The sequence below is a fragment of the Salvelinus namaycush genome, chromosome 31 (genome assembly GCF_016432855.1).
Source record: "Salvelinus namaycush isolate Seneca chromosome 31, SaNama_1.0, whole genome shotgun sequence".
Lineage (NCBI taxonomy): Eukaryota > Metazoa > Chordata > Actinopteri > Salmoniformes > Salmonidae > Salvelinus > Salvelinus namaycush.
In genome coordinates this window covers 24,266,694-24,279,587 of record NC_052337.1, presented here as the reverse complement: position 1 = coordinate 24,279,587, position 12,894 = coordinate 24,266,694, and the positions used below count along the sequence as shown (strand labels likewise).

The window sequence follows — 12,894 nt, the reverse complement described above, 5'->3', positions numbered from 1 at the left end:
TTTCCCCTCCTAACCAGAGGGATTCAGATACTCTCATAGTGCTTTTCCTGTGCTATATTTGAATGAATGTAGTCACTCATGCATCAAATATGATAAAGGACTGTGCAGAGACATGCATAATGGAATATGAGGGTGCACTGAGTTTGTGAGATCTTGTTCGGCTACAAGATGCTTCGTAACATACCTTTATTGATAGGAACAGATTAATTCATACGATAAGTGATGATAGCAGATAAGACTTGAATCTAAGTGGATCTATATCAGGTCTCCTCCCTGTCTGAAGCTGAGTCTGCAGGGATGGTGGCCAGCGGAAAGTAGGGGGATGCGAAGAGGAGAGCTCTGCAGGCTGGGCTGGGCAGCTTGCACTCTGTTCACAGCCTGCTTCTGCTGCAGTGCCACTTAAAAGTGCTCCAAGCCTTCTGCAGTGCGTGTGAGCCCCAGACTGAATTTAAACAACAACCCTTTCTCTAGCCCCTCCATGCATCACATCACACCACCCCTAGCTGTGCCAGACAAAAGCACCTTGAAGGTTGAGTGGCTGGCCAATTGTACCTGTGTGGTGATCAGTGGCAACCCATCATTCAGAGCAGATGGGGCAGAGCCTCACCTGTTTTGAGCCCTACATTTTTAGCTAATGGCTTGCCTGTTATGCATGTTATTTTGGCATTAATAAATCAAATCAAATCAAATGAAAGTTTATTTGTCACGTGTGCCGAATACAACAGGTGTAGACCTTACAGTGAAATGCTTACTTACAGGCTCTAACCAATAGTGCAAAAAAGGTATTCGGTGAACAACAGGTAAGTAAAGAAATAAAACGACAGAAAAAGACAGGCGATATACAGTAGCGAGGCTATAAAAGTAGCGAGGCTACATACAGACACCGATTAGTCAGGCTGATTGAGGTAGTATGTACATGTAGATATGGTTTAAGTGACTATGCATATATGATGAACAGAGAGTAGCAGTAGCGTAAAAGAGGGGTTGGCGGGGGGCACACAATGCAAATAGTCCGGGTAGCCATTTGATTACCTGTTCAGGAGTCTTATGGCTTGGGGGTAAAAACTGTTGAGAAGCCTTTTTGTCCTAGACTTGGCACTCCGGTACCGCTTGCCATGCGGTAGTAGAGAGAACAGTCTATGACTGGGGGGCTGGGGTCTTTGACAAATTTTAGGGCCTTCCTCTGACACCGCCTGGTGTAGAGGTCCTGGATGGCAGGAAGCTTAGCCCCAGTGATGTACTGGGCCGTACGCATTACCCTCTGTAGTGCCTTGCGGTCGGAGGCAGAGCAATTGCCGTACCAGACAGTGATGCAACCAGTCAGGATGCTCTCGATGTTGCAGCTGTAGAACCTTTTGAGGATCTGTTTCCTGAGGGGGAATAGGCTTTGTCATGCCCTCTTCACGACTAATACGTGTCACATATCAGTTTGCAGACAATGTAAAAAATATATATACTGTATATTTGAGTTAATAAAGCCGCATACAAACATGGTCTCTTTTTTGCTTTCTTGAGTAAGGCAGCTCCAAAATGTAGGTATTCACAGTGCTTTCTGTGGTGGTGGGGCAGCCAGAGGAAAATAAGGAGCGTACTGTAGGTGTTGGGAATATTCTCTAGTTGCGCTGTGATTGGCTCAGTGTTCTGTCACTCATGAGGACACTACGTCACTGCAGAGTCTAAGGGTAGAACTCAAAAATTCAAGCCCCTTGGTTGCTGCCATAGAGTTACATTAGTGTCCATCCAAGAAGGCTCAAGGTCATTGGCCACAGATAAAATTATGTCAAATCACGTTATATCTACAGTAGCTTTGACTGGACTGATCATACTTTCAAAATCTTAGCTAGCAGTCATCATCATGAATCAAGTCGTCAATCTACTGGCAAATCCTTTTTAATCCTTGTCATATGAAGAGAAATAATGAAGAGAAATTATAGATAAAACATATCGGTGATCATCGGCCATTGGACATAAACATTACACAGCAAGTTGGAGTTGGAGTAGTGGATGCGACCACCCAGGCACTTGGAGTCAAGGAGGGCTTGGATGGAATAAGCCGGTGCACTGTCTACGTAAAACGGGGGGGGGGGGGGGGGGGGGGGGGGGGGGGGGGGTGCCGAGGTGCGCCACAGGAAGATGGAGAGGGCTGTACCTCACAGGCTTGAGGAGGGACACATGGAAGGATGAGGAGATCCGGTAATTGCGGGGCAACTGGAGACGGCAGGTGACAGGATTGATGCGGTGTGACCAATGAACTGGGGACTAAACTTTTTGCAGGGGTCACGAAGCCGGATGTCCCGGGTAGAGAGCCATAGACGTTGCCCAGGGTGGAAGAGTGGAGTAGGTCGGTGACACCGGTCAGCGAACCGTTTCTGGCAGATGTATGCCTGATGGAGGTGTCAATGTGCGGTCTCCCAAACCTGCTCGCTCCGTCGAATCCACTCATCGACGGCAGGCACAGTTCGGCTCGGTCTCCCATGGGAACACGGAGGGTTGGAATCCGAGAAAACACTGAAAAGAAGTGAGATGGAGTGAGGAATGCACCAGGGAGTTCTGTGCGTATTCGGCCCAGGCTAGATAGCGACTCCACTCGTGTGGTTGGTGAGTGCAGTGTTTCTTCCCTATTTCCTGATTCAGACGTTCCGTCTGCCCGTTGGTTTGGGGATGGTATCCGGAGGATAGGCTGATGGAGACCCCCGGTCGCAGAAGGCTCGCCACACCCTGGAGACGAACTGAGGTCCCCAATCCGAAACGATGTCTTCTGGGATCCCAAACAGACAAAACACATGGTGGACCGTGCACTCGGCCATTTCCATGGTATTAGGTAGATGCGGAAAGGGGATGAGTTGGCACATCTTCGAGAACCGGTCCACTACAACTAAATAGTCATGAAGCCCGAAGAGTCTGGCAGATCCGAAAGTAAACCAATGGCGATGTGAGACCATGGTCTGTGTGGTGTAGGTAAAGGCTTGAGCTTACCGATAGGTAGTTGGCGAGGGCTCTTTGCCCATGCACAGATGGGACAGGAGAGAATGTAATCTTGGATGTCTGCTGTTTGGGATGACCACCAGAACTTGCGTGTCAGTAGCTCCGTGGTCCGGGTGATTCCGGGATGGCCAGAACTCAGCGAGGTATGGCACCACTGCATTAGTTTTGGTCTGACGGACGCCGGAACGTAGGTCTTGCCTGCAGGGGTGTTGAGAGGTGCTGGGTCGTGGCGTAGGGCCTCTTGGACGGCTGATTGGATTTCCCACTGTATAGTTCCCACGACGCAAGACGGAGGCAGGATGGGCTCGGGAGCTGGGTTAGTGGAAGGGGAGTCAAATAGACGGGATAAGGAATCAGCCTCACATTTTTCTTGCCGGGCAGATAGGTGACGGTGAAGTTGAAGCAGGTGAAGAAGAGTGCCCAGCGAGCGTATCTGGGGTTGAGCCTCTTAGCACTTCTTAAGTACTCCAAATTGCGGTGGTCGGTAAGGACAAGTAATGGGTGATGAGCTCCCAGCTTCATGGCGAGAAGCTCTCGGTTCCTGACATCATAGTTCCTCTCAACGGGTGACAGTTTCTTGGAAAAAAAGCCACATAGATGTAATTTGGGAGGTGTCCCGACCCGCTGAGAGAGAACCGCTCCTACGCGGACCTCGGAAGCATCCACCTCCAGAACAAAAGGAAGGATGCCTAAGGATGGGTGCAGAGGTGAAGAGGCGTTTTAAGGTCTCAAATGTAAGGGCGGTGTCGGTCCATTGGAGGGTACGGGTTGGTGAGAGCTGAGAGAGGAGCGGTTGTGCTGCTGCAGTTTCGGGTGAACCGGCGGTAGTAGTTGGAGAACCCTAGGAACCATTGTAGTTCCTTTACGGTAGTAGGTTTGGGCCAGTTGAGCCCGGCCGTAAATTTGCCTTCGTCCATGTGGCCCCTCCTGGTGTCAGCATGAACCATAGGAAGGTTACTGTAGTAACGTGAAAGGCACTCTTCTCAGCCTTGACATAAAGATGGTGGTCCTGTAGTCATTTGAGTACCTGTTGCACATTCTGTACGTGTGCTGCAAGGGATTGAGCGTAGATCAAGATAGTTATACTAGCTCGCTCATGTCTTAATCGAAATTACGGATTGCTTCTTATCCGCTTGTCGTCCCCTTCTGCCACAGTTTATACATCTAAATTGTCATTAGAAACCATATTTCTTTAAGCAAGTCAGCCATATAAACTATTTTTTTTTAAGCAGTAAATGAGGTTGAATGAACTGTTTCGCTGCCAGACAAGGCTCCGTTGATAGCCAGGTGTAGCAGTGGTACGATGTTGGGACTGCTGTTGGGACTCTGCTGTTGGGACAGCTTTATATAGGCCCTAACAGTTTGTGGGCACCGTTTGTCACCGTTATAGTGCAATTAATGTATTGTTTAGTGTTGTGTTATGTTTTACCCCACCAAGATTTACATGCTAAAATCGCCACTGGTGGTGATGTACATGTTTAAAAGGCTGAGACCAGCAGGAGAGCAGAGAGAGAAAGAGGCAACAGAGGCCAGGTGTCCTCTAGGTCACAAGGATCAGCCAGGAGAACGTGAGTATAGGGTTGTATACATCGCTCAAGTTAACTCAGCCACAACAACACACATTCACACACATTCAGTTAGGATGAGAGAATCACTTTTATGTAGTGGGGCATGGTAACTATCTCTCCCTCTCTTTCTCTCTCCCTCTCTCTCTGAGATAAACACAATCTGAAATTGTCTGAGCTCTCAAACGCGTTAGGGCTCACTCCACAGAGCTAACTGTTGCGATGGAAAAACAATGAGTGAGATAACAGAATACAGATGGGTGATAAGTGACAAGTGTCTAATTAAATCTCAGAGATGGGAATAACTTATTCTTCCCTTTTAACTGTGGTATAAAACAAGGGTTTTTAAAGGCGACTGGAGAATCTGAATCAATCCTGACAAACAATTTAAATCTTATTGTGGGTAATAATGTTCTGGGAGGCAAAAATAGCCTTGCCGTTTGCCAAAAATAGTCTTGCTGGTTTTCATAGGATGAGAAAAAAGAAGAAACCCGCACACTGCTCTTGCTAGTGTCACTGCTCTTTATTAAGTGATACTAGCAAGAGCAGTGTGCAGGTTTCTTATTTTTTCTCATGTTATTCAATTCTTACCATGTGCCTGCAACAAAGATAGCTCAGATGTGCAAGTGCCTTTTGAATTTTTTTTCACTGGTTTTCATAGGCTGAAATACTGTTGGCCAAAACCAGAGGCAGCCATTTTGTTGCATTACCTGCATCAGTTGCAGGGTTTGCAATGACCTTAGTTACCTCTGAAATGGGTAGAGCAGGACTGAATGGGAATCAATAAGACTGACAACAGACTGCAGCCAATCAGATCTGTCAACCAACACTGCAGCTTCACTCCTTAGAGAAGGCATCTCAATGCAGGGAGGAGATAGCAGCCTCTCTATCCCATGTGCTCTCATCCGCAACCCAAAGACTGTAACTTATGCATTGTATTCTGTATCTGTTTGTGAAACCATATTAATCAAAGTGTTTCCCATCATTGTTAGAGTTGGACAGATAGAGTTACAAAGCCATTCTGAGGAATGTAATTATAGAAGAAAACAATGTTGCAGTTTGGATGCCTCTTCATCACTACAGAAATGCTTTGGTTTGAAATGGCTTCAAATAAAAGGGCAAATTTGTCCATAACATATTATGATATGCATTATGAAGGTGATATATACTATTGAATGGGGTAAATTACTTGCATATAAGCACAGGCTGATCATAACTGTAATCTATACCAATAGCTGTCAATAACTACAACTATGATTAATGTTTCAACATTTCCTGAAAGTAGCAAGTGGTCACATAAATGCATCATATTGATTGAACAAACCCCCTCATGGTAGTCTCACTTTATACTTCATCGGTAGGTCACTGATGGTAATCCCTTTGATCTTGGGAGGTTTCCTGTCAAGAAGTAATCAATCACCTATTATTGAAGACTTAGCACAAGCAAAACATCAATATAGGAAATTGGTTCGGCTTTGCACATGTTCATAGGCAAATATACATTATTAATTCAATTCATTTAATGATCAATCATTCTGTTCAATTTGAGAGAAACATTTTCAACACTTTTCAAACACTTGAAAAGGACGGTAATGGTGTTTTGCTGCATTAAGACGCTGTCCATGGCGCTGATATTGGATTCTGGCGGACTGGTGCTGTCCATGGTGCCGATCTTGTTATCGCTCTAAATTGCATCGGTAAATTGATCATTTCTGGTATAACCTTTTTTGCTAACTAATAATAGGGGAAATAATAATTAACATGGGTCATTGAACTGCTCCATAAGTTATATTTTCATGCATAGTAATGCTGCACGTTGGCTGGTTGAATTAGCAAATGCAGAGATGCATGTATAATTTTCTCTCTTATTCTAATGTTCAATATTTGGAGGAAACTCTATATTCCCTCTGTGACAAGAGACAAATGATAAACACATTAACGTCAAGGACACATAGGCTATCCCAAACATCCTAATGATAATCACCCCATTTCCTTTTTTCTCCCTATGTGTGATCATTCCTCTGCTTTTCAAACGGCCACCCACGAACCCTCACACACTCAAGTAGTGTTTCACTTACATAGAGTATGAAGGGTTGAGACATGGCCCTCCCCCTTCGTTCGATCAATGGGCCAGTAAAAACAGCCTCTGCCTTGTTAGCGATAAGCTTCTCCTATATAAAGGACAGCCGGTGAGACTAAGAATGCTGTGAGCGCCATCCACCCCGCACCTGCAAACACATACTCGCCATACTCCTCCACCTCGCACACCTTCCCTTCCATCTGCACACGCAACCCCTGGTCTGGCCGGATGAGTTACCACCCGGTGGACACGATAGGGAGTCCATTCAGGAGAAGTATGGATAGTAGGACCACCTACGGCCGCTCCACTGGCACCCCCTCCAGCGGGTTCCGTTCTCAGTCCTGGTCCCGGGCAAGCCCGGGCTCCACGATGACCTCCTCCTACAAGAGGACCGTCAATATGCCGGTAGCCAGAGCGTACAGCTCCACACTCCTCAGCTCCGCCGACAGCGTTGATTTCAATCAAACGAACGGAGACTACAAGCGCTCCAACGAGAAAGAGCAGCTCCAGGGGCTCAACGACCGCTTCGCCGGTTACATCGACAAGGTGCACTACCTGGAGCAGCAGAACAGCCAGATCGAAGAGGAGATCCAGACGCTGCGGCAGAAGCAGGTGTCGCAATCCCAGCTAGGGGATTTATACGACCAGGAACTCCAGGAGCTGCGCTCCATGCTGGAGCAGATTCACCACGATAAAGCGCAGATCCAGCTCGACACGGACCACGTCGAGGATGACATCCAGAGAATTAGGGACCGCTTTGATGAGGAAGCCCGCATCAGGGATGAAACGGAAGGCATCATCCGGGCGTTGAAAAAAGATATGACCGACTCTGATTTGGTGAAGTCAGAGTTGGAGAAGAAAGTTCAGTCACTGCATGACGAGATTGCCTTTATCCGCAACAACCACGAGGAAGAGGTGAGCGACCTGTTCGCCCAGGTGCAGGCGTCGCAGGTGACCATGGAGAGGAAAGACATCCAGAAGACGGACATCACCGAGGCGCTCCGGGAGATCCGCACCCAGCTCGAGGGCCACTCCAACCAGAACCTGCAGCAGGTGGAGGACTGGTTCATGTGCCGCTATTCCAAGCTCACTGATGCTGCGGAACAAAACAAAGATGCAATCAAGTCCGCCCGTGATGAGATAGCAGACTACCGCCGCCAGCTTCAGTCCAAGACCGTGGAGTTAGAGTCCGTCCGTGGAACCAGGGAGTCACTGGAGAGGCAGTTGAATGACATCGAGGACCGACACAACAGCGACTTGTCCAGCCTGCAGGTATGATGAGACCCGCTCTAGGCATTATTTTCATACAGAAACCCCCAGCCACAGGCGTAATGGTGACGTATTCTATAAAGTTGTATTCTTTGTGTAAAGAGAAGCAATGTAGTGGAGAGAATAAATTATATAATAAGATATGTTTTTCGTTGATTTTAAATTGAGAATATTATCACGACACCTTTGAGGTTTTTATTCTTATTTTAAATGTAGGTCTACTTATAAGGAGAGTCCCCTACTTTGATAGAGAGAAAGACACACTCTTGCATTGTGTCCCCACATATTGTATTAGTTTGATTTTGAACGAACTAAATTTTTTATTATGTGGGCCCTAAATGCATGTGTTTTAACTAGGCTATAAACTCTGCACAATGGTGGTGTCTGCGCTTTTGCTTTAGATAGCCTAAATGGCACAATGCTGACATCTTATGGACACCGATTTAACATCTCCAAATGTTGGAGCATTAGGCTACGCATAAGCTGCGACACTTGGTGCACGTCAGGACATTATAGGGTTGGGAAGACATAATGCAGCAGACTGTTTTTTTAAATTATTTTTTCGTTGCTGAGCCAGAGACTCCGGGCCCTTGAAACACAGTGCTGTTCACTGCGTCAGAATACATTATTTAACACAACAACAGTCCAACCTATCCAATTATTTGCACTTTCACTTTTCATAAATGAGACAGGAGGACTTCACAATTTCAATTGTTATTGCAATTATATTTTATTGGAATCTCAAAGTGCTGTTTCAAATGTAGGCCTATACAAGTTTAAATGTGCTTGTGAAGTAATTACCAGGATCACAAAATATGACATTGTATTTTTGATAGTTTTCTTATGATGTTTAGAAAGCAGTGTCCTTATGGAGAAATGTGTCCTCCCTACACCAAAAATAAATAGCCAAGTATTATTTCAGAGTTCCATATAGGCATAAGTATTATTTCAGAGTTCCATATAGGCATAAGAAATAATAGCTCTTAACCAGCTTGTGTCTCTCGGTCTTGTTCTCTGCAGGAGACCATCCACCAGCTGGATAATGAGCTCAAGGGCACGAAGTGGGAGATGGCGCGCCATCTGCGTGAGTACCAGGACCTGCTCAATGTCAAGATGGCCCTCGACATTGAGATTGCTGCATACAGGTACACTGCGACGACAGAGCGCTAATTAGGCCTAACATTGGAAAAACTTTTTTTTAAATATATGTTTACTCATTTCAAAACAAAATAGCTAATTCATCATGTTTAATAAAAACATAAAGATCTAATTTATATATAGAAACTACATTTTTATATTAGGCCTAAACTATATCTCATGTTCTACTGTTCTTGCAGGAAACTCCTAGAAGGTGAAGAGACCCACTTTAGCACTTTCCCTTACCGCCACACCGTCACCTCCTCTAAGAAGTCCAAGTATGAGCCTCCCAAACTGAAAGTTCAGCATAAGTTTGTAGAGGAGATCATCGAGGAGACCAGGGTAGAGGATGAGAAGGATGAGATGGACCAGGCCCTGGATAAGATGGCCCAGGAGTTTTCTGCTTCTCTGGAGGCAGAGGCAACAGATGACGGAGAGGATGAGGGAGAAGAGGGAGGAGAAGAAGCAGAGGGAGAAGAGGGAGAAGGGGGAGAGGGTGAATCAGAAGAGGTTGTAGCCTCCACTGAAGCCCAAGTTAGCTCCAGCACACCTGCTGGGGAGGAAGAGGAGGACAAAGAAGGTGGCGATGAAGAGGAAATGGGAGAAAAAGAAGAAGAGGGTGAGAAAGGAGAAGAGGGTGAGGATGAGGGTGAGAAGAGAGATGATACAGAAGGTGGTGATGAGGGAGAAGGAGAGGGGGAATTAGAGGAGATAGTCCTGTGCTCTAAAGCCCCAGAATCAAAGGCCTCTCCTGACAAAGAGAAGGCTGGAGAGAAGGAGGGAAGCGGAGGAGAAGAGGAGACAGGAGAGGGAGAGGGAGAAGTGAAGGGTGATGATCAAGATGAAGATGCAGGTAGTGACAAAGGATCCAAAGATGGAGATGATAAGGATGAGGAAGATGAGAAGAAAGGAAAGGATGAGAAAGAAGACGAAACAGATGAGAAGGCAGCTGTAGCCAAGACAGAGTCTCCCAAAACAGAATCCCCCAAGAGTGAGGCCCCAAAAGTTGAGGTCCAGAAATCTGAGGCCCCAAAGCCCTCCAAGCCAGACTCCCTAAAAGCTGAATCCCCAAAGGCTGGGTCTCCCAAGTCTGAGTCACCAAAAGCTGGATCCCCCAAAAATGAATCCCCCAAAGCTGTAACCCCCAAATCTGAATCTCCAAAACCTGGCTCCCCCAAATCTGAATCCCCAAAACCTGCTGGATCCCCCAAATCTGAATCCCCAAAACCTGCTGGATCCCCTAAATCTGAATCCCCAAAACCTTCTGGATCCCCTAAATCTGAATCCCCAAAACCTGCTGGATCCCCTAAATCTGAATCCCCAAAACTTGCTGGATCCCCTAAATCTGAATCCCCAAAACCTGCTGGATCCCCTAAATCTGAATCCCCAAAACCTGCTGGATCCCCTACTTCTGAATCTCCAAAACCTGCTGGATCCCCTAAATCTGAATCCCCAAAACCTGCTGGATCCCCTACTTCTGAATCTCCAAAACCTGCTGGATCCCCTAAATCTGAATCCCCAAAACCTGCTGGATCCCCTACTTCTGAATCCCCAAAACCTGCTGGATCCCCTAAATCTGAATCCCCAAAACCTGCTGGCTCCCCCAAATCTGAATCCCCAAAACCTGCTGGCTCCCCCAAATCTGAATCCCCAAAACCTACAGGCTCCCCCAAATCGGAATCCCCCAAATTAGGATCCCCCAAGGCAGAGTCCCCTAAGGGTGAGGCCCCCAAACCAGAAGCTCCAAAGTCAGAGGCCCCCAAGGCTGCAGAAGAGAAAGTAGACAAAAAGAGTGATTCAGAGGAAGAGAAGAAGGTAGAAAAGAAAGACGCAGCCATGAACGGAGATGTGGAGAAGACTGCCCCAGAGGACAAGGACAAGAAGGATGAGGGTGGGAAAGAGGCAGAGGAGAAGGATGTTATCTCAAATGGAGTGGACGAGAGCCCCACTAAAGATGACCCCGACCAGAAAGATGATCCAAAGGACCAGAAGGTGGTCATCACTAAAACGGTGGAGACCATCACCACTGGAGAGGACGGGGCCAAGCATGTCACCAAATCGGTCACTGTCACCGAGACTGTGAAGGAGTCTGAGGATGTGATGCAGGAGAAGACAGTCTCCAGCAAGAAGATGGAGAAACACTCTTCCCAGTCCGTCAAGGTGGTGACTGAAACTGAGTAACTGCGCCCCATCCAACCCACTCAGGAGGAACAAAGACGACACGACAACAAGCAATCACCCCAGAACTAACATAACAAAGAAATCATAGAGCTAGAGCGATGTAATAAAGATAACCACTCTCAAACATACAGAAAAGCAACGAGAGAAGCCATATGATGTGACAAAGCTAAAGTTTAAAAAATGCATGTTGAGAGAAAGCTTTAAATGGGTTTTGCTGCAGATTATATCAGGAAAATGTGGTAGTGGGACAGATTATTAATTGTCTTTATTTTCCCCTGCAGTTCACGGGAGGGCTCACGGGTGGGAGCGTCTGCATGCTAGCTCAGGGAGGGAGTCCCCTCCGCTCTAACCTGTATGTATGGATGGAAGGGTTACAGTTTAGATGCATACTGTATGTGGGTGGGAGAGTGATAGAAATGTATGTTAATTCAAATGTTAATTCAAAAGGGGTGCCTGGGTTGGTGGGTCCACTTTAGAGATACATGTTCAAAAGGACTAGCCTTTTTATGTGAAGATACCAACTGAGCCAAAAATACAATCGTCTACAACACAATATAGTGAAGAATGAGAAAGACGATGGTGCAATGTACTGATGATCATAAACATACAGTACCCGAAGCAACTAAAGCATAAAGAACCTTGAAGAAACTCTGAGCCTTAAACATGCGTTTTATCAGTATCTATTATGTTTACCTAATGAGTGCAATTGAAAATAAATATGTAAATGCGCACACATACATTCTTGTATGCATAGGATGGACTTGAATTTAAATAGCGAACATAAATGAGGTGCTACAGTTTGCAATCCCATGTCTTTACTCATCATGAACTATTTCCCAGCAGCATTTGCTCAATAAATGTCATACTGAAATACAAATATGGTCTCTTGTTCCTTTATGCAATTGTCCTGTCATGTCCTTTCACTTGTTCATTTACAGTAGCTGTCTCACCCCAACATGCACACTATTCTATTTCTTCACCTGCTTTCATAGGGGTGGGACTGCATGCTTCATGATCTTTTGTAGCCTAGAAATTATACAAAACCACATCACCATCCAGAGGCTGTCCTCTACAGATATTTAAACTTACACTGTAATATGTGCATACCATCAAAGAATGAGCCACCAACCATAATATAAACGATGCACCCATGGCATTTTCATGCAAATAGCATTTTATTATAGCACTTGATTTATCAAATCAAACTTTATTTACATAGCACATTTCTTACCAAAAACAATGCAATTCAAAGTACTTCACTTACATAAATAAAATAATAAAAAGATAAAAACAATACATTTCTAGACAAATATAAAATTAAGATAAACAAATATAAAATTAAGATAGATAAATTAGGATAGTAAAACAATATGAAATAAATTAGCATAGTAAAACAATATGAAAAAAATTAGGATAGTAAAACAATATGAAATAAATTAGGATAGTAAAACAATATGAAATAAATTAGGATAGTAAAACAATATGAAATAAATTAGGATAGTAAAACAATATGAAATAAATGTGGATAGTAAAACAATATTAAATAAATTAGGATAGTAAAATAATATTAAAACAACAGTGAACATGAGAGAGTAATATGAGATACTGTATTTTGATTGAGAGATGTTTATGCAGTGTTTCAGCAAATAGCTCCATTATTTGAGAACAACATCAACT

General features: G+C 45.1%; 1 protein-coding gene across 1 annotated transcript; it reads left to right on the top strand.

Annotated features, from left to right (window-relative positions):
* The first annotated feature begins 6,858 nt into the window (after window positions 1–6,858).
* Window positions 6,859–11,217, top strand: LOC120026433 (neurofilament medium polypeptide-like). Its single transcript, XM_038971293.1, has 5 exons — window positions 6,859–7,902; window positions 8,920–9,044; window positions 9,237–10,027; window positions 10,097–10,230; window positions 10,696–11,217. The coding sequence occupies exons 1-5, from the start codon at window positions 6,859–6,861 to the stop codon at window positions 11,215–11,217; spliced, it is 2,616 nt and encodes an 871-aa protein (XP_038827221.1).
* The last annotated feature ends 1,677 nt before the right edge of the window (window positions 11,218–12,894 follow it).

Coding starts and splice junctions, on each gene's coding strand:
- LOC120026433 (XM_038971293.1), top strand. CDS start 6,859: ATGAGTTACCACCCGGTGGACACGATAGGGAGTCCATTCAGGAGAAGT. Junction 9,045..9,236: donor ATTGAGATTGCTGCATACAG/GTACACTGCGAC, acceptor CTGTTCTTGCAG/GAAACTCCTAGAAGGTGAAG. Junction 10,028..10,096: donor CAAAACAGAATCCCCCAAGA/GTGAGGCCCCAA, acceptor ACTCCCTAAAAG/CTGAATCCCCAAAGGCTGGG.